This window comes from Hyperoodon ampullatus (assembly GCF_949752795.1).
Source record: "Hyperoodon ampullatus genome assembly, chromosome: 2".
NCBI classification, from domain to species: Eukaryota; Metazoa; Chordata; class Mammalia; order Artiodactyla; family Ziphiidae; genus Hyperoodon; species Hyperoodon ampullatus.
The window spans coordinates 40431046-40453266 of NC_136915.1; the positions used below are offsets into that span (position 1 = coordinate 40431046).

The 22221-nt window shown below is 50.4% G+C and overlaps 1 protein-coding gene across 1 annotated transcript in view; it reads right to left on the bottom strand.

The window, feature by feature from the left end:
• Positions 1-21541: 21541 nt before the first annotated feature.
• Positions 21542-22221, bottom strand: part of TRABD2B (TraB domain containing 2B) — a gene marked incomplete at both ends in the record, with an annotated part of 218277 nt that continues 217597 nt past the window's right edge. The window contains one exon of the mRNA XM_079727957.1: positions 21542-21761. Coding sequence (XP_079584083.1) covers positions 21542-21761 — 220 coding nt within the window. The remainder of the gene's footprint in view (positions 21762-22221) is intronic.

Consider the following 22221-nt stretch of genomic DNA (forward strand, 5'->3'; position numbering starts at 1 on the left):
AGTGTCTTTGTCTGGCTTTGGTATCAGAGTAAAGCTGGCCTCACAGAATGAGTTTCGAAGTGTTCCCTCCTCTTCAATTTTTGGGAAGAATTTGAGGGGGATTGGTGTTAATTCTTCTTTATGCCATGTACTTTTGCAGTGAGGGGACTTCCTCCTTTCATTGACACTGGGCATGGTATGTGACTTCATTTGGCCAATGGAAAGTTGGTGAATGTGATGCAGGCAACAGACTTAAAGGAACTTGACTTCTGGTGATTGCCACAAGAAGAACAGCTGTAGAAAACCACTGTACCTTCATCCTGCCACACATGGACCAGACCTGAACCCAACCTGCAGCCTGGAGCTCACCCAGATGACCTTCAGCCTGAGCAGATCTACCCACCTAAATCCAGACTAAACGGCCAAGCTGGAGTTGACCTGCAGTCTCATTAGCAGGGGAATAAATGCCTGCTATTTTAAACCACTAAGTTTTGGACAGCTTGTTTATAGTATTATTGTTGCAATTACTAACTGATACAGGACCAGATCCTGTGCTAAGTGCAGACTTGGGTTCCAGAAATGAATCAGATACTGTCTCAATTTTCTGGAGCTCACAATTTAGTGGGGGTGAGGATGACATAACTCACATGATTTTAAAATTAAATTCTAATATCTAAAATTCCTATCTAAATCAAAGAGGCAAATATAAATTTTTTCAATACTTCTTTTACGGCCAGCCTTAGAATATACTTGGAAGATAAAGTCAACAAACTAGAAGAGAACTTGTTGAGTATATACAGTATACAAATGGCAGAATCTAATTTGTGATCACAAGAGGCATCCAAGCTGGCAAGGTGCCTTTCTTGAATGACACCATCTAACAGCACATTTAATGAGCCTAAAGACAAACAACTGGTTTAATGAATTAAGTTAACTTGAATTTTTACCCTTGAGTTGTATGAAAACATAAGTATTAATGATTTGGCCATTTTAATTTTTTTATTTATTTAGTTTTGGTTGTGTTTTTGTTCAATGTATGATGACATTCGTGAAAACATATTATTTTGCAAAATACTTGAAGCAATTTTCAACAAAACATGAGTCTTTGGTGAAGGTTGAATCCACTGGATGAATACATGGCTGTGTGAACCAGGGTAGACAGGGAGGGAGTGCCTGCATCCAGGCCACTGCATGTGCTCATTCACTGAGAACACCTCACCTCTGTGGGTCTGCCTCCTAATGTTAATGGTGTCTTTCAAAGGTAGCACAGAGGATGGACTTTATTAAAATATACACATAGTGATTTTACTATTTACCCCATAGAGTAAATTGTAATGAAATTAGAATTGATTCAGAAAGCACAGATGCTCTTTGGAAAACCCATAAGAAGATGTATGTCGATGTTTTCAACCTTAGGGTCAAGTTGTTGTATTTGTTATTCCCTTGATGGCTTGAGTGATGTGCTAGGGTAGAAGGCACTTGAGCCTGATTTTACACTGAAGGAAGGAGCCAAAGAAGAGGGAGAGGCTGAGGATGGAGGAGAGGGGGAGCCTGATGGATCAAGGCCCTGAAGAATATGATGGGAGAGTGTTCAAGAGGAGGGACCAGCTTGGAAATGGAAGATTGATCCCCCATTAGTTGAGACTGGGGCTGACGATGTGGAAGTCAGTTTGGCATATCTAGGCTGGGTTGGGGCAGGGCAGAAGGTTGAAGAATTTCAAACCAAAGGCCTCAGAGAGTAGGAGGCAAAGATCTCCCTTTGTGAGTGAAGGCCATGGGAGCAGGAAAAAAACAATAAAGGAAATGGTAGCAGAATGAGACGATTGTCCAGGGACCAGGCGCTGACAGACATGCAGGTGGAGTGGTGGGTATCCTGATGAGGCTGCCTGAATTTCTAAGCTCTTGTCTGTTCAACTGTGTATCTTTGTCTTTCAGGAATGTTTATTCTTCATGATACAGTTTCTACAGTGCCTCCTCCAGGAAACCTTCCATGATTTCATTCCCATACACACACACTCTGCCTCCACAGGCTGGGTGGGCTCCCTCTGGGATGCTCTGGAAGCCCCGAGGGTTTCTTTCTGCTAGTAGCCTTCCCAAGGTTTGCAGGCCCCCTTAAGCTTTGTGTTCCCAGCCTGTGCAGGACACAGATGTAAGCCAGGGCCCTTGATAGTCTGGGTGAGGAGGTCAATGCACCATGACCCCCCCTTCCCTCAGTCAGACCCAGGTTGAATGGCTGATGTAGGGCAAGTCTGCTTTTCCTGCCCACCGCCCCTCTCCCTGCCTCTCTTACCTCTCCCGGGGGGCCCTGTGTACTTTCTCTTCTTTTTTTTTTTTTTTTTTGCTGTACGCGGGCCTCTCACTGTTGCTCTCCCGTTGCAGAGCACAGGCTCTGGACGTGCAGGCTCAGCAGCAATGGCTCACGGGCCTAGCCGCTCCACGGCATGTGGGATCTTCCCGGACCGGGGCATGAACCCGTGTCCCCTGCATCGGCAGGCAGACTCTCAACCACTGCGCCACCAGGGAAGCCCCTTTTTGTCTTTTTAAAGATTTTTTTTTTTTGATGGGGACCGTTTGTAAAGTCTTTATTGAATTTGTTACAATACTGCTTTTGTTTTATGTTGTTTTTGTTTTCTGTTTGTTTGTGGTTTTTTTTTTTTTTTGGTTATAAGGCATGTGGGATCTTAACTCTCTGATCAGGGATTGAACCCATACCCCTGCACTGGAAGGTGAAGTCTTAACCACTGGATCATCAGGGAAATCCCTGCTTTCTCTTCTTACTTTGACTCTCCCTTGGCCCTCATATGAGGCAAGTTCCAGCATTCCTGCGAGGGGCCCAACTCAGTTTTCCCATCTGTAAAAGGAGGATAATAACACATCCTCTTTAGGGTTGTGGGGAGATGAAAATGAGCCTCCAAATGAAGCACAGAGCACAGAGCCTGGTGCTGTGAATGGGGGTCCCACTCCCCTCAGCTGCCTCTCATTCCTCTACCCCCTGCTTTCTGGCGACATCATTAATTTGCACGACTTTTCCCTCTCTGGGCCTCAGTTTTTCCATCTGTAAATCACCACCCTCAACATATTTATTTATGCTTCACCAGAGTGTGAACCCCTTGAGGGCAGGGCCTGTGCTTGATTCACCACCCACAGCATCACCAGCACTCATCACAGGGCTGAGCCTATAGATGGGCTCAATCAGTGCTAGTTTCCATGGCTGTTATTACTGTTTCTGTCACTGTAACCTGGAACTATGCCTTTAATTGTGCATGAGGTGGTAGCCCATGATTAAGAAACCCTGCTGTTAACTGGTGGTCCACTCACATGGGGCCAGAAAGAAAATTCTTCACTTCTGAGTCCAGTCATATCCTGAGGAGCATGTATTATTTATCTGTGAGTCCTCGGAGTCTGGCCAAGCACTGACACAGAGCATACATCTGACATCTGGCCAATGGGTCAGTCCCTGAATTAGGGCCTGGGGGCCAGGCCTCCAAATTGCTTGTAATTATACACATCTCTTTAAAAATGTAACCCTAGTTTTACCACAAACAGAGGTTTCAACATTGACACCATAAACATTTTTTGAGAGTGAGCTCTGAGCCGGACAGTGGAGGCGGAGCGGAGAACGTGCAGAGAAGGCGTGAGACACGGGGGACTGACGTTCTAGACCTCCCGGCGCTGCTGAGTGCAGACATCAGGCACAGGAAGAAATCTGTCACATAAGGTCTGGGAGTGAATATGATATGAAGAAAACCAATATAGGATAAGGGACAGAGAGAGTCCTGGGGCAATATTTTGCATGGATGACCTTCTCTCCAAGGTGACATTCAGGCAGAGACATGAAAGGAGCGATAGGAAGTCAGCAAGGGCCTGGAGAAAGAGCCTTCTGGGCAGAACAAATCCTAACAATTGAAAGATGCTGGGATGTTCCAGGACTGAAAAGGAGACCAATGAGGCTGGTATAGAGTAAGCAAGGAAAGGAGGGTCAGGAATGATATGAGAGAGGCACCCGGGTCAGGGAGGGCCAGGTAGGCTGCGGTCAAAATAGGGATTTCCTTCTAAGTCTGGTGGGAAAGCACTGCAGATTCTGAGCAGGGGACTGCCACAACCTAACTTACATTTCAAAGGATCACTTGCCCATATGGAGTGTAGAGTCAGGTTGGGAACAACAGGGAAACCAGTTGTGAGGCTGGAGAGATGAGAGTGGCTCAGCTCAGGGGGGTGGGAGAGGCCTGTTTCTGTATATATTCTGATTCTGTACATATTCTGATTCTGTGTATATTCTGATTCTGTATATATTCTGATTCTGTGTATATTCTGATTCTGTGTATATTCTGATTCTGTATATATTCTGATTCTGTATATATTCTGATTCTGTGTATATTCTGATTCTGTGTATATTCTGATTCTCTGTATATTCTGATTCTGTATATATTCTGATTCTGTATATATTCTGATTCTGTGTATATTCTGATTCTGTGTATATTCTGATTCTGTGTATATTCTGATTCTGTGTATATTCTGATTCTGTGTATATTCTGATTCTGTATATATTCTGAAGTGACAGGATGGCAAAGATATAGGAGATGAGGGGAAGAGACATCACGATGGACTCCACAGTGTCTCCTCTGAGGGACCAGGTGAGTGGTGGCACCATTTACGGAGGTGGGATGCTGGGGGAGAGCAGATTTTGGGGGCAGAAATCACAAGTTTGCTTTTAAATATGGTGACTTGGAGATGCCTTCTGACATCCAAGCGTAGAGGTCCTGGTAGCAGCTTAATGTCAGTGCAGAGGCTGGGCTGGTGTGTGGCTTTGGGACTCATCACAGAGTATTTAAAGCCTTGGGACTGGCTGAGGTCACCAAGGGAGTGAATGTGGACAGAGGGGAGGTCCCGGACACAGGGAGCCATTAAAATATATCCAGCTACCTATAAATGGGATTCCATAATACTGACTGACATGAGTTGTAAGAGGGCAAGTGGTGTACAGTGATGGGGGTCACGGGAGAAGGAAGATACCCCCAGCAATCCCGGAGGGTTGTCTGAAAGATGGAGTTGGGCTGGGGGCCAAGAGTGAGTAGATCTGGGCAGGGCAGAGTTCTGGGCTCCAAGAAGCAGGGGCTGGGGCTGGGCCAGCCTCTGGCTTAGGGTAGTTGAAAAAGCACAGATTAGAGTCTTATGGGCCTTAATTCTCATTTTTGCAGCTACTTCCTAGCTGTGAGGCCCCAGGAAAGATCCCTCATCTTTCCAAACCTCAGTGGCCCTGGCTATGCAACAGGGCGGGTAGCACTGACTTCTCAGGGCCGTTGGCCATGTGGGTGAGAGAATGATACCCAGCACCCTGCCAGGGAACTCCATGAGAACGAGGGCCCTAAGAGAGTGGGTGTCAATGGACGGTTGATACAGGGCTCTTCCGTGTGAGACATGAGCTGGAGTGCCAGGTTTTTAAATCAAGGTCTCCCTTTAAGACAAAGAGAAGTCATTTTCAACGGTTTCATAGAGAGAGTCCTTTGACTAAATGTTTTACCATGCCTGCTAGATGATGACTTGGTTCTCTCTGGACTCCAGAGTCTGGACTCTAAAGGTCTACCCAGTTCAGACTGTTCACACAACAAAATCCGCAGACTTTTTTTTTTTTTTTTTAACTTGGACTTTCATTTTGGGAGTGTTTGAGCCATCCCTTGGAATGAAAATTATACACAGCTTACTATGTAGTTAACACAATCATAATTGGATTTAATGGTTCTGAAGTACCACATCAGTGACTTTTGAGATGGGTCTTCCATGCTCCCTTACAAGTGAACTGGTAAGAATAATTACCAGGACAGCCGAGGGCAGAACCCCGTGATGGTCTGCTTTGGATTCTTTTTTGCCTTGTCCTGCCTGATGCTTCTTGTGTGGCCGACTCCACTGGCATGGTATCCTAATGTAACCTCTGATTGATCTGGTTGGACCCAGTGGGGTACAAAAAGGAAATGAACTTAATATTTTTCACCAACCACTCCCCTCAACTGGCTCAGTGTTCCCTCCTCATCCCTGGATGACCTCTTGTGCAGACCCATCCAATAGCTTTCCTGTCACTATCAGGTATTAGAAGAGTCTCCTTTTCATGTATTAAACACTCACACCTGATTGAAATCAATCCAAATTCCCCATCAAATTCATGGTGGAGGCTCCTTCCCTCGCTGGAGGCAGCAATGGCTCCTGCAAGGCTGGGCAGGGAGGCGAGATGAAAGGAAGAGAGACACCAGTGCCCTCTGTGTAGCAGCTGTCCAAATGCTGGCTCTTTCTCTGGTTGGAGACATACGTGTGGATTTCTTCAGAGCTGCCGAGCTCCTCCCTGATGTGGGCCAGGCCTCCCCTGCTGTCATCTTCCAGCTCCCCTGTGGCTCCTGCTCTGAGAGACCACTCCTCGTTGCCTCCGCACCCCCATCCCCGCGCCGAGAGGCCTCTGGCCTCAGTCCTACGCATAGGTGGGTTGGTTGGGGAGGGGTGGTATATGGTTGCTGGGCCAGTTTTGCTATCCCTCAGCAAGCCCTGCAGGGGTGGTCTGGCTTCCTTCTTCTGAATTGGGACACATTGTCTTTAGCTTTGGGGCCTCAGCTATGACTCCGTGGACACCAGGAAAAATTCCAAGTAACATTGTATTATAGTTTAGTTTCTTTGTCGCAAATGCTCAAAGAGTGGTTAAGTGTGTAGGTTCTGGAGTCTGACATTGGCTACGTGACGATGGGCAAATCATCTAACTTCTTGGAACCTCAGTTTCCTCATCTGTAAAGCAGGGACAATGGTCTTTAGTCTCCAGGACGTTGTGAAGATTGAATTGTTCTTGGTCTGTCAGGTGGCACATAGCAAGCCCTCAATAAGTAGAAGCAAATATCTGTGCATTTCTGAGGAGTCCTCACTTCCTCCAACCCAGACTGGGTGTCTGTTCTTCTTATTAATGCAGAGGTGGCTCCCTCCCGCCATCTGCCTGGCCTGCAGGGCTCTCTTTGATAAAAACACTTAGCATATCTTGAGCATCCTTATCTCATTTACATCTCATAACAAGCCTGCAGGATACATATTATGATCATTCCCATCTACAGATAACAAAACTGAGGCTCAGAGAGGTTGAGTCCCTTGCACAGGGTCAAATAGCTTGCAAACAGCAGAGCTGGGATTTCATCCCAGGCCTATTCAATTCCAATGCCTGCATGTGTTCTACCACTCATTTTACCTCCCTAAACTCCTTGCTCTTTATCCTGTCTCTTTGTTCCCTCTGCCAAGAGCTCTCCTTCGCTCTGTGCATATAACAGGGCATCCCTCTGAGGGAGGACACTTCCTGCCTGGAGTGCACCCTGGAAATGGATCCCTCACTGCTCAGTAGAATGACACTTCCTGTGTTGCATGGTAACAGATCCCCATGGCAGCTGCTTAGAGGTAATATTGACAACATCCATTTCCTGTCTACTACTATTGAAGTTATATAAAGTTGCATTTTCATGAAAAGCATCTAGTTGGCATTGACTCAGCATCAACCTTGTGTCCAACACTGGATTAGTCACAAAGGGGAAGGTGTTTTTTGATATTAAGTCTAGAATCTATTTTGAGAGATTAGATATGTAGGAAAGCTGCCAGCCATGCCAAGATGTATGTGGTAGACCCCCGTGAAGGGGTGAAGGGTGTCAGTACCCCGGGAGCTCAAAGGCAGAGCAGTCTGGTGGCTGGGTGGGTGGGGAGGTGTCAGGTCTGGGAGAGGAAGTCAAAGAAGGCTGCCTGGCAACTCGGGGGCTGGTCTGAGCCTTGAAAGCGGTAGGATTTGTATGGGTGAGGGGAAGGAGACGTGTTTGGTCTGTTTGTGGCAAAGAGTGAGCAGGGGCTCAGGCAGGCAGGAACCCAGCATGGGTGCTGGTACAATTCTTCCAAAGAAGCCTCTCTAGCTTCTCTTTTTTTTTTTTAATTAAAAAAAATTTTTTTTTTTAGCTTCTCTTTTATAACCACGAGCCTCTTTGCTCCCTGCTTGGGGGATTTTTATGACCCCATCCATCTGTTTGCAGTCAGCCTCAGGTTTGCTTTGAAATTCAAAAGCTGAAAGGGAAGTGTTGTGTTGGAGCCAGAGCAGCGGGCTGGGCAAGCTGTCTGTGAGGAGGGAGCGGCCTCATGGAGCATAACCACAGCAGGCAAAGCACCTCTTCTGGTTGGCCCGAGTCCCTGGGAAGCATGGGACCAGGAGTGCTTGGAGGGATGCTGGATGATTGTCTCCTGGAGGCACTTCTAACGTGGGTCTGAGCTGGCAACCTGTGTGCCCACCAGCAGGCGGCCCCCGAGAGTGCTAAGGCTAAGCATGGACATTCTGGGGTCCTCCGGCAGGGACTTCGTGCCTGATCGGGATCGGTTGGACTGTGTTTGTTTCTCTATCCTGCTCTGGCAGACGGGCCACGGCCCGCTGTGAGAGTTGGCTCAGCCCTCCGTGCCTCCTGAATTCCCTGGCCCAGCTGCACCCCCTGCATTCCTCAGGAGCCTCAGTATCCCAGAGAGACAAGATTTTTTCTGTCTTCTCAAATAAAAGACTTTTAGTGACAGTCACTGATTAAATCCAAAATCCACAGCAGGGACTTCCACGGCGTGCTCCAGACCCCTTACTTCCCTCAGTTCTACGTCCCCTAAGACTACCTCCTAGTGCAAATCCTTTGCGGGGCCCCAGACACCCCCTCTAGCACGTCTCTCTGTGCCCTCCTTCCTTGTCATTTAGACAGCCAGCCACGGGGGGTTCAGACCCACCTCTTGGGGAAAAGTCCTCCTGAGTGGTTCCCTCTTACCGGTCCAGTCCCCCTCCCACATCCCCATGGCTCTCCTTGCCTCCCACTCCAAACACCCCCTGTGTCTGTTTTCCATGCCACAACCAACCATGTCTGCTGGGTGTGCCTTTGGACCTGTTTAAAGATGGGCTCTGCTGGAATGTGGTTTGAGTCCTTCTAACGTGGAGCCGGGGCTTCTCACCAAGCCCTAAAGAAGTCTAATGCCACTTTAAAAGCCAGTCAAGCTGCTGGGCTGGGAGCTGCTAAAGGCAGCAGCGAGTTGGTGAACTTTAGCATTTGATGCAAACCAACTTTTTAGAGGGGGCTGGTTTCAAAGCCCGGGAGCTGAGCTGAGAGTTTGGAGGGTGGAGAAAGATCCTGACGTTCCAGCCTTTCAAAGCTAGAAGGCTCTCTAAAGCTCATCTGGTCTAATTCCTGCCTTCCTCAAATGGGGAAACTGAAGCTCAGAAACGGGATGCCATTGGCCTGGTGTTATTTATGAAGTCAGTGGCAAGGCAGGCCTGGAACCCAGTTTGGGCTTGAGTTAAACATAATCTCCCATTTACACTGCTTGGGGTTCCTGAGTGAAGGTTGGGGGGATTGTGAAAACTCAGGGCACCTGCTTCTTTCCTCTTCCAACAACCACGATAACCTTCATTGATGTTGACTTTACATATGAAGAGCTTCTGATCTGTTGTCTCAGTTAATCATCATTCCAAGCTATAAAGTAAATTATCTTTATCCCCATTTTCCAGATGAGGCAAATAAGACTGAGGGTCAAGTCACATGCCCGAGGCAAGATAACCAGTAAGTAGCAGAAGAGTCTTCAGCCCGGGCCTGTTGCTCTTTGCAATTTATCACACTACCTCCCTATCCTTCGAAAGGTGCTAATCTCTTGGCAAATCACGCAGAAAAGGCTAGCGTAGAAAATAGGATAAAAGGTCATTAGTTCCAGATTCTAGGGACTGGTCCAACATCATAGGATTTTTCACTTCTCAGATTTGAAAGACACATGTAGAACAGGGGTTCTCAACCAATGTCCCCTTTTATTACAAGTACTTTATAATCCTCCTTCTATACTGAAACGAAATATCTGGATAATATAACACACGTACACATATGATTTTAAAGTTTAATTTAATGCCCTAACTGTAAGGAAAAAGAGAAATAAAAGGAAAATAGTTGATAATAAAATCTTACGTAATTTGTTCTGTTAATGTTAAGTGTAAGAACACTAGCAGACATGACGCAGTAGTCAAAAGCTCTCACCTGTCGACTGGAAAAAAATGCACAACCCAAGAGCTGAGAATTACATTTTATTCGTCAAACTGAGGACTTTTAAGCCCGGAGACAGCCTCTCAGTTCTGAGGGGCCGTTCTGAAAAGGTAAGTGGGGAGCCAGGATATAATAGGAGTTTTTGCAACAAAAACCAGGTCATCAGAATGTCAAAAGATTACTGTTAATTAAGGAAAAACCAGACATCTCCAGTTAATGAATTTAGCACTTCTCTCTGTATGGGAAGATGCAAGAGTCTGGGCTCATTCCTTTGATATGGCTGGAGACATTGGCTGGGTGAACTGGGAAGTAGGATTAATAGGGAAGGAGAGGGGAAAGGAGGGATGGAAGGAGGAGGCCACTGTGCTTCCAGATCAACTGTAAGTCCTGAGGATGGGCCCTGCCCTCAGGGTAACCATCACCTGTTGTACTGGTATTCCTCCCACCCACCTCCCCTAAGCTGTAGGCTCTGGGGGAGCAGGGAGGACCAGCTCTCTAGTTGGGAGCTCAATGCACAGCATAGTGTAGACACTCAATAATTCTTCATTGGGTGAATGAATATTTTTGAACAAATCTACACATGTCCAGCTCTGAGCATAGGGCCTGGCCCCACTGCAGATTCAAGTTTGTAGGGGGGAGGGTTTTGGAGGCTGAGGTGAACCAGACCCTGGCCCATTGCCCTATATCCAGGTGAGCCACAGTGTGCCGAGGCCAGAAGGGCACATGGGAGCCTGGAAACCGAGGCTCTGTTTCCGCCTTCAATGTGCCAGCAGGACTTGGGCCAGTCTGCCCTCGGTGGTCCCCTTATCTGTTCCCAAGCCCAAAGGTCCTCTCCAGCTCCCAAATGGAAGCCTGGCTTCTCCAGGTCACCTGTTCAGAGCCGGAGGTCACAGCCCAAGTAGCACTACCCCCTGGTGGCAGCTGCCAGATGGCAGGAGAGCCTTCAGCAACCGGCACCATCCAAGTCCAGTCCCTGCTGAGGATGGCCTCGGAGGCTCCCGGTTCTGTGCCTCTGGGTCTGGCTCAGGTGGGCTGCTCCAGAGAGGGTGGGGAGGGAGAGCTTCGCCTCCAGTCGTTGTTCGGGCACTCACAGAGGAAAGTCCCTGGGACCACGAGACTTCATGTGTCATTGTGTCGCTGGGACCTGGCATAGCCTGGGGGTAGGCGGGGCTCAGTAAATAACCTCCTGCTTCATCACCTTCATCATCCTCATTCACCACCACCACAAAGCACTCAGAGCACTTAGGTGCTATGAGCACAGGCACTTTATCTCAAGTCCTCATGGGAACTCTGTGGGGCTGGGGCTTTCTTCTCCCAGTTTGCTAATGGGAACACTGAGACTCAGTGGAAGGAAGCGATCAGGCCCAAGCCATCAGGCTTTTACACCACATCAGGGCACTTTGTCTTAAAGCTTCCCATGGCTTCTGCTGCCCACAGGACAAAGTCCCAGTGCCTTCCAGCTTGCAGCCCTTCACGCCTGACCCCAGGCCTCGCCGGAGCCCAGTCTCCTGCTGCAACCTTCCCTGCATCCTTCAGGTCCAAAGGCAGTTAGGTCTCCTCAGTTAGGCCCCCAAGGCCACTGATCCCTGTGACAGTGGGCACGTCTCCCACTCCACATCTGAGAGCTTAGGGTCAGGATCAGTCTCGGGGTGCAAACAAGCTCCCGAGGGCCAGACTTGCCCCTCCACCAACCTCCCCCTTCCTGCCCTAATCCAGGCCACACACACCCTTAAGGCTCCTCCACAGGACAGCCAGGGCGATTTGCAAAATCACAGATCCACCAAATACCATAATGCCAGGGGAACAGAGAACTTAGGTGACGTGCTCAGGGCCACACAGCTAACCTCAGTGGCTCCCATTGCCTTCCTGGTAAAGAACCAACTTCTAAATGTGTGCAGCGAAGTGGCCCAGGCCTGACCCTGCTCACCACTTGGGCAGGCAATTGCCATTGGCTGTGCCTGGAACCCGCCCTCTGGGGCTGAAATGCTTGATTCCCCCTACGGGGCTGCTTCCCAACCCTCCACCTGGCTGCTGGTCTCTGCAGTCTGCAGGGGCAGAAATAACCTCTAATGTGTGTCAGGCCTTGGTTTCCAATGCGTTTTTACATCCACTATCTCATTACAACCTTATCGCAACCTGTGCCAGGGCTATTTTCATTATCTCCATTATAGTGATGAGGCAAATGAGGCTGAGAGAGGGACGGGACTACTCGGGGGCAAAGCCAGGGCCAGGCCCCAGGACCCCTGACAACCTGCCCGTGACTCGGGCTGAGCCTGGAGAACCTTTGTTGGAGGATAAAGGGTAAGGGACTGCTGTAGTGAATACGGGTTAACCAAGTAGGCAATTCGTGTTTTCAAGTTTCCCTGGGAGGGGGACACTGCTTTCTCCCAGGTGTGCCCCTAGAGGCCCGTCCGTCACGCCTCCTCGTCCCAGGCAGCAGCCTGTGCTGGGAACCCACTCTGGGGCCGTCTTACTCTGGCCGAGACCCTGCTGTGTTCTGACTCCAGGGGGTCCTGTTCCTCTCCCTGGGCCCTCTCTCATCTGTGTTTTTCTTTCTCTCCACCCAAGCCTCTTCTGACTACTCTTCCATTCTCCTCTTCATCTCTCCCCAGCACCGTCTGTCTCTCCCTTTTGATCCCTCACTCCTTCTGGATCCTCACTCCATCTTTCTGTACTGTTTTCTTTCTTGTTCACCTATCTCCTCCTGCATTCCTCAGCCCCATCCCCATTACCATCCTGCTCGGCCCCCTTTCCATGCTTCCTGAGTCTCAGGGAAGAGAAGGTAACGGGGGAGGGATCGTCCAGGAAGCCTGTAAGTCTCCAGTCTTTGTCTGGGGACTTGTGTCTTCAGGTTGGAAATTTTCTTTTTTTTGTGGCTGATCAGGGAGGAAGAAATGGAAAATACAAAGGGAGAAAGCACAGGATCTGTTTCGCAAGCCCAGAACTGACATAAAACAGGGTTTTATGAATATTTTCTGAAAATAATTCCTTTTTATGATGCCGTGTAACAGGGGCTGGATCGCTTGCCTGGCTTCCTGGCTGCAGCGAGCTGCAGTTGGAAGCCCCCAACTCTCTCGCCCCTCCCAGGCCCATCCAGCCAGGAATCATCCAGGCCAGGGTGTTTCTTCCACTGCGGCAGCCCTGGAAGGTAATGGTGAGGAGGAGGTGGGGGGTATGGGGGCGGAGGAGGTCCTCGATGGCTCAGGGAGCCCTGGAGCTCCCCAAACCCTCAGCTCATGGGCGTCCAAGGCTGGCAGGTCTAAGCTTGTGATTTCTGTCCACTTGTAACCCAGACATGGCCGGGACATTCTGGCTCCAACATCCCTTGTTAAGATGGTCCTGGACACCAGCTCTGTGGCTGGAGTCCAAGCCCTCCTAGAGTCGGTGGATTCCCTGGGGCTCACACTCAGGTGGTCTTCTTGGCCTCCAGCTCCCTGTCGTTGACCTTGCCACTTCTGCTTCACCCCCGTCAACTTGGCAGTGAAAATCAGCCCCTTCGATGGCTCTCCCACCCCCATCCCAAATCTTCACAAGCAATGGAGAATGTCCTGGGGGTCAGCACAGAAGGTGGAGTTAGGGTTCTCACTGCAGCCAGGAAATGACTATTATCTGCAGGTTCTCTCTCCACCCAGGAGGCTCAGTTCCCACCTCCCTTAGTTTCTTTATCTTTCCAGCTCCTCCCTTCCCTTCCTTCCTTCTCTTGACTCCTTCTTTCTCTTGCCCTCCCTTTCAGAAGCAAAATGACAAAATTCCTCCCCCTGGTCATACAGACGATCTTCCCTCCACCTCCTTTGAGGTGGGAGAGGGTGGTGATTTTCCTTCCTACCTCAGGCGCCCATGAGGCAGCCCTCCAAACGAAGATGGAGGTTGCTCTTTCTCAAAGGAATTTTATTTTATTATTTATTTATTTTTTGGTCTTATCTCATTTTTTTTTACATCTTTATTGGAGTATAATTGCTTTACAATGGTGTGTTAGTTGCTGCTTTATAACAAAGTGAATCAGTTATACATATACATATGTTCCCATATCTCTTCCCTCTTGCGTCTCCCTCCCTCCCACCCTCCCTATCCCACCCTTCTAGGTGGACACAAAGCACTGAGCTGATCTCCCTGTGCTATGTGGCTGCTTCCCACTAGCTATCTACCTTACGTTTGGTAGTGTATATATATGTCCATGCCTCTCTCTCGCTTTGTCACAGCTTACCCTTCCCCCTCCCCATATCCTCAAGTCCATTCTCTAGTAGGTCTGTGTCTTTATTCCCATCTTACCCCTAGGTTCAAAGGAATTTTAGTGACTACGATTGACTCCTCTTTCATGCAAAGAAGGAGACAGGTCCAGAGAGGGGCAGAGCTTGCCAGAGGCCACAGAGCCGGCAGGGGTCACAGGCCACAGCAGGGATCTTCACATGATTGATGTCAACCCTAAAGAGGATCACGGTGGGATGGGGAGCAGGAGGCTTCTTCTCTGGAGCCTCTTCCAGAGCTGGTGGGTGGGACAGAGGTCTGGGCCAGCTCCGGGACATGGAAGAGGCTCATCGCATTGGGCCTCGGATGGGACCTAACCTTACCCACCTGGCCTGTGAAATGGGGATGCAGAGGCCTCCTTGCCCACCTCACAGGCTGCAGCCCACACATGACAGCGCAGCATAGTTGAGTACAGGTTAAGCGAATAGTCCTGGAGCTTAACCACTTGGGTTCCAATCCTGGCTCCAGCATTTACAAGCTGTGTGACTGTGTACTAGTTACTTAACCTCTCTGTGTCTCAGTTACTTCATCTGTAAAATACAGTTAAGGAAGAATAGTTGTGAGAATAAAATAATTTAAGACATAAATGTGTAGAATGTTGCCTGATGCATAATAAATGCTCAACCAACGTTAGCTTCCAGTTGCGTCATCAACTTTACCTGGTGGGGGTGGGGCCCACGTGCAGTCTGCATTACTCTTGTAGGAGCCAGCAAGGCCTCATTAACCACGGCCAATGAATCGCCTCTGGTGAAGGCTCTGAGGTTTCAGAACTAGAGACCTCGCCCACTCCAAACCTCTCAGTGACCTGCCTCCCTTCCCCCACCAAGTCTCAGGGGCTATTTTTTCTTCCCTGGTGGACCCTGCAGCACAGACCCCTTGTGCTGATCCCAGCCAGCTAATACTTGAAGTGTGATGTCTGATATGATATAAAAGCTCTATATTTTACCTGAAGTCTTCCCTCCCATTCTTCTTCCTTTCCTTCTTCATTGACTGTGTCTTTCTTCCACGAGCACCAACTAGATGTCAGATCCTGTGCTTTGACAATACAGAGATGACCTACCACGGTGCCGGCCCGTGGAAGCCAAGGCGAAGGACAGGCACATGAAGGTCATTTCCGTACAACCCAGGTACACAGCGGCTGGGGTGCTGTGGTGACGGAGGGGAGGAGGGGCTAACTTGGCTTGAGGAGTTGGGGAAGCTTCGTGGAGCAGATACCACTGGAGCTGGGCTGTGCAGCTTGTGTACGAGTGATGAGTGAGGGGTAGAGATGCAGAAAGACAAGGTGCACTGGGGGAACGGTGTGTGCAAAGGCAGAAGATGGGGATGAGCAGGACGAGTTCAGGAAACACCGAGGCAGCCAGCAACCCTGGAGTGTTGAAAACCGGGAGAGGAATGGGTAAGATGGGAATTTCATGCTGGGGACATGGGCAGGGGCCTGGTCTCAGAGCACCTGGTGTGACCTTGACCTTTGTCCTGGGAACAGTGAGGAGACATGGATGAGTTTTAAAAAGCCAGGGAGGTCCGTGGTCACTGCTGTGGTTTACAGAGCTCGCTTTAGCTGCAGGGGAGAGAGTGGGCTGAAGGGACACAGCTGTAGGTGGCAGGGGAGGGTGAGGAGGCCTGGAGCAGGGTGGAGAGAGGTGGAGGGGTTAATGAAGCCGAATCAGTAGGTGTTGGTGGGTGAGGATTGAGAGACAAGGGGCCCCGAGGGCGAAGCCAGGTTCTAGGTTGGTTGCTCAGGTGAACATGGCTGGAGAGGGCTCTCCAGACCCCACTTGGCATGGAGCCCCTTGAGCCACTGGACCCCTGCCCAAACTACCCTCCCAGAACCTGCCTGTGTTTCTGCATGGAAAACGGGCCCATGCCAGTTCCTCTGCGTCACTGCCTCAGGTCCTGGCCCTCCCAGTAAAGACGGTTTCCCACACGTTCCCCGGAAGCTGGAGGGGAGACATCGGCATGCAGACACACCATCACGTTAAAGTCATCATGTCTTTTATTAATATATTATGCTACAAAAATATTTTTGGCAAAATAACATTAATAGCATCTTTCTTTGTCTTCTATTATATTCTTAAAGAACTCTTCATGAGAATTCACAGAGGTGAGGGGGAGAGGTGATTGAAAGAACAACAGCACGAATACCTTTCCAATACATTAAGATTTGAAGCTCGTGTCACACAGTGAGGGTCAGGCCAGGGCGTCCTGCAGTCTCTTTGAGGCCCAGGAATGGGGCAGGGGCTCTGGCTTCCCCTGCTCTGGCCTAGGACATCATTTGGCCAGGAATCAGCCCCTGCTGCCCCAGCCAATCGGGGCCCAAGATGTCTGAGAGCCCCGCCGGAAACTTCTTTGACTTGGGTCTTGTTGAAAGCCCACTTTCCCCGCCATGGGACTTGGGGTGGAGGGGCCCTTTGAGGCGTGTTACTCTTTACCTTCCTTGCCTGCCACATGCTCCCCATCCCATGGCGGCCCACAGGTCCTGGGAGGAAAGCCGAGCACTGGGCCTGGGGAGGGGCAGCACCTCACCTTTGCTGAGCCTCAAGACTGTGGAGCCCCGGTGCTCCCCCAGACCCCTAGAACAGTCCAGGCAGGAAACAAAGTCTCTGCTTGACAGATGAAGACATAGAGACTCAGAGAGGGGCAGGGACTTGCCCCAGGTCACTCAGCAAAGTGAAGGAGTGAAGGAGTATCTAGAATATCTCTGGCAAGGAAGAGCCCACGTCTGGAGACAGAGCAGGAAGAGCTGAGGGTGTGCCGATGCCCGTGGGAAAGGGCCAGGCAGGGCTCAGTCAGTTCTCTCTTTTCTCTCCCCCAGGGTCGGGGGTGGGGGCAGGGAGGGAAGGAGCTCTGGGCTGGAAACAGGGGCTTAGGTTCCGGTCCAGCCCTCCCCCACTGCCTAGAAGTCCCCCTGCCCCAGGGCAGCAGGCGAACCTGCCAATTCTCGTCAGGCCCAGCTGGGCTGTTGAAGAAAGGGGGTGGGGGGGCGGGGAGGTGAGGCTGGACTGATTTCTGAAACTTACTGGTTTAGACAGCCAGGCCGGGTGATTTTTTTGGCTGCTTAGATGAATTTTTGGAAAAATAACAATGTTCAAAGAACCTGAGCATTCAAGAGCCAGGAGGGACCCTACCCCACTCCCTTGCCAAGACTTCAACTCTCCTACCACATCTCCAGCCAGTGTGCCTACTGCCCCGGCTCATAGCCTGCTCCTAACGGGAAACTCAACACTTCTAGGGGCACCTGCCATCTTCCGACAGCTTTGGCTTTGCAAAGACTATTCCACTAGCAGAGTTAAGGTCTGCCTCTCTTCTTCTTTCTTTCCTTCATTCCTTTCTTCCTCCGTCCCTCTCTACACATCTCTTGAGTGCCATCTTTATGTCTGATGAAGATACAAAGATGAATTCACATGATCCTGGCCATCGAGGAGCTCACAGTATGATAGGAGAACAGAGGCATAGACGGTCTCAACGCAGAAGGCTTCCTGTAGGAGGTGCTATCTGAGTTGATCCTCAGAGTATGAGCAACTAAGGGTAATAGAAGGGCGTTTCCAGGCCTAGGAAGCAGCATGTGTGAAACATCCTGTCTATTCTGGAAATGAAAAATATGCTTCAGTCTGGCCAGGCACAGAGTGGGAGAGATGAGAAGCGAGGCTGGCATGGTCAGCAGGGTCTGATTGTGGAGGGTGTAGAAAGCCAGGCTGAGGAACACGTCACCAGCCCCAGTTCTGTTCTCTGTCACACAGGGTACCAGCAAAACTGCAATTCCCAGGTAGAACCTCTCTTGTCCTTCATGGCATTTTCCTATACTTTCCCTTTGGTGGAGGACCTTTCTTTGGGATCCCTTGTGATCATGGCCCCAGGATGGAGACTGGGCAGGTGGGACAAGGATCCTGAGTCCCTAGGCTAGCCCAAATCTAGCTGAGGCCAGGAATTGGGTGACAGAGCATTTAGTGTGAGGAAAATCCGGTTGTAGTTTTTCTGTGCAAAGGCAAACCTGCCAGTCGGCACAAGCTTCCATGCTTCATAGACTCTAGATCTATGACTCTCAGAGCTGGAGAGGCCCTCAGTGGCCCTCTGTAGCTCCCTGCAGCTTGACTCATACACCTTTACCGTCCCTGCCTTCACCGGGCTGCTGGTGCTCAGAACAACCCAGAGGGAGATTAGGAGACAGGGCCATTCTGATCTGACCCAGAAAACCCCTTGGGCATTTAGTCAGTCATCCTGAGAGACGGGACCCACGGCCACCACTAACATGCTGGCTCTCGGTCCTTGATCTTCTCTGCCTGCCTCAAGGTCAAATGTAAGTCTTAAGACATGGACACGATGCTCTCAGAGCAACAGGGGCATTTTATGAGGCGAGGCACACAGAATGTGCTGGAAAAAATGTCAGCAGTGGTGGATAGATCATCCAAAGCACGTGAGTGGCTGTGGATGGGATGATGGTTCCCAGGCCCAGGAAGAGAGAATTCAAGTGCCCCAGCCATGCAGAGTTTTGTACATGTGCCTTGGGTCTTCTGTAACATACATCAGCAAGTTCAGTTCATTTCAAACCCTGGCCAGCGGGTGGTCCTCAGGGACCAATGAACTTAGGCTGCAGACATCTGTCTAACTCACACTGGCTCTGGCTGTCCCATCAGCACATATCTACCTGATCAGTTGGCCCATCCATCAGCTGCCCACATGGCTTTCCTTAAACACTCGAGTGCTTGGTGGAGGGAGAGTTTGGGATCTCCCAACCTGCCCAGAGGAGGGATCTGGGGGCATCTGCCTGTGATCACAGACCTGGACAGAATGACCTTTAAAGTTCCTTCTAAGAACCTAGGATTGGGCTGCTTGTTGCATCTTGATGATGAGTTCCTCTAGGCCAAGGAAGGCGGCTAGATTTGGCCCCAACACAGAGCCTGGCACTGTGTGTGTTTGATAATCACACACTACATTAATTTACCTCTTTGGCCCTGTGCCTGGTACAAATCTGGGCATGCGGTCAGATGCGTGGACTGTTTACCAAATGCTTCATCTTTAATTAACCTCAAGCTCCATCTCAGTACATCTCATGCCACACTCTGCCCTGAACAGCGGGAAATCTGGCCTGTGTGTTTCTAATTCCTTTACACTTATCTCATCCAAATAGCACTCTGCACGATGTATTTGATGTCCAGCAGGCCTTCTGAGTCTGCTTAATAAGTCAGCTAAGCTCCTTCTTGCTCAGAAATAGGAAGTCACATTTCTGCCAAGGATAAACGGACTCCAGCCTTGGCTGGGGTCAAGTTCAGTTTACAGTGTGGTACCCATGGGGCTGACTGGACCCTCTGAAGCAGAGCTCAGGGCTCCTGCCAGATCTCAAGTTCAAACACATCCATCTGGGTCAGAGCTAAAAAGAATTCAGCTGCCTGCCAAGATGCCTGTGGGACTTCTGACCATCCAACGAGCTGCCCAGAATTCTACTGTCTCAGAAGGGAGACAGCTGCCAAGCTGGGCACAATGGCCCTGATTCTAATCAGACACTACCAGGCCCGCCAGGGAAGCCCATGGTGCAGTCATGCTGGGGAGCACTGAGCTGGGAGTCAGCAGACCTGCTCAGCTGTGCAGCCTTGGGGAAATGCCTCACCTCTCTGGGCCTTATTTTTACTCTCACCGTTATTATCTGTCAAACGAGGGGCGCTTTCTGCTCTTGGGTTCCAGGACTCTGTAACTGATGAGGTGCCAGCCCAGTGAGGGTTCAGGGCTGGGAGGCAACCAACCTGGGTCCTCTGCTTTCTCTGCCACCACCTTGAGGACAGAGGAGCTGGTCAGTTTCTCTGAGTCTCCCTGGCCTGCCTGCCCCCGTTTGGCTGCTCTGCCTTACTGGCCCATCACAGCTACCCTCAAGCCTCTCTGATTTGGCAGGAAAGCCTCTCATCGGCTTCAAGATAAGACAAGTCGGGACATGGGACACGTGGGTGAGCCTGCTGCCAGAGCCCTTTGGCTAGAGGGACCAACATGATTACTGTAGCCAAGTGGTCTCTTTGGCTGGAGTAAGAAGCGTGAGCTGGCCCATTTGGGTGAGACCTGCCTCCCTCGGAGATTCCCTGTGCAAAGAGACCACAACAGACTATGGTCTAGGAGACAAGCATTACTTTTGAATCACACTGATCTGGGGCCATATCCGGGCTGGGTGACATTGAATAAGTCCCTTTATCTCTTATGGGGGTTCAGTTTCCTCATCTGTGAAATGGGGCCGATTCTATCTCACAGAACTGACATGAGGATCTGTGATCAAGTGAATGTGCAAAACGCCTGCCACACTGCAGGCTCTGGACAGATGGCAGCTCTCATTACAAGTATCATTACCATGGGATTCCTAGAGGCCCTGTCTCTAAAACTGCCCTCAGTGCCCACTCCTGTCCTTTGGCTCAGCTCACTCCACTTGGCCGTGACTTCAACAGCCTCTCCTGTAAGCCAAGCTGGATTAACGATACCAGAACAGGGAGGTCTGGACTCATGGCCCGGATCTCCCACTTGCTTTGTGACCTGGGGCAACAACCTTACTCTCTTTGGCGAGTTTAACCATCTGTCACATGGGGCTGTGGGACCACTTCCTTCAGCACCAACATCCCTTCCCCCACCCACGTGCTTTGGCTGGAACACATACCAAGAGGTCTGGAGGGCCAGTTCACAGACACTCAGGGTTTTCAAAATAGCAGCATTCTCTTTCCTAAAGTATCTTCCCAGCCCTAGGATGCATCCAGGGGAAGGAAGGACCGTTAGCGTTCACATCTCTGGCTCCCAAATCCAGCTTCACAAAAGCTAAGCCTGTCTGCCTGCCCCTCCCTCTGAGGTCCCTACAGTGGGAGAAGCCAAACCCGGATGCTGGAGGCTTCCGTGGATCCAGAAGCAAGCCAGTTCAAAGCCACGGTCCCCATGAGGTCGCAGACATCCTGGCAGCCTGGGTTCACCTCCTGGGTTGGCGATGGGGCTAGTTAAAGTGTTATTAACATTGGCCACATAAAAATAGTTTTATCAGTAGAATAAATACATTTTCCTTTTTTAATATGGACACATATTTTACAAAACAGCCCCATAGCACTATGGGAAATTAAGATCCTTCTACAAAAAAGAAGATGTAACTCGGGTACAATAAAGCTCTAGTGTTCTAACGGATCCCGTCTGGACTACCCATGAGGTGTCCGGCACCCCTGGAGGTGGTGGCAGGGGCCGTGGGTGTGGCCGCAGACCCTCCCGTTGGTTTCTCTGGCTTCTTTCTCTGCACCCGGCAGGGAGGCGGGCGGCCGAGGTCAGGAGAGCCCGAGGGTGTGCAGCAGGAAGGGGGCTGTGATGCTGGCAGCGATGGCGGGGAGGAGGCCCAGGGCGGGCTGTGAGCGGCTGGGCGCTGAGCTGCTGGCCAGCCCCGGCTCTTCCTGCTGCTGGCGCGGGTCGGAGAGCTGGAAGGGGGGCTTGGCTGTTCCGGAGCTGTGCGTGGTCTGGAAGGGCAGTGGTGGTGGCGAGGCGGTGGTGCTGGAGGGAGAAAAATACGTGGAACGTGGAACAGCGTCTCAGCAGCCTTGTCCTGGGCTGTGGTCTTAGGGTTCAGATCCAACTTTTTATTGAATCTGTTTTTTTCCGCATAAAATGGAGAAGGAAACAAAGGGCTCAGACAGGGAAAGTGAGCAGCCCAGAGCCACACAGCTGGCCTCGAGGGTGACCACTCAAGAGTACTGGGTCCCAGGCAGAGAGAAATGAAGGGTTTCAGAGGAGATCCATCTGGGGTCATGCTGCAGCAGGCAGCCCTCACACCTCTGTATGCAGGTGCCCCTGGCCTCCTGCCACCCTCTCCTCCCCTCCCCAGTCTGAAATAAACAGAAAACAAAACAAAACACACAAACAACCGCCCCATCTCACCCTCATTATCACAGCTATCCTTTACTGAGCGCCCGCTGGGAATCCGCACTTTATAAGTAGCATCTCTGGTCCTCAA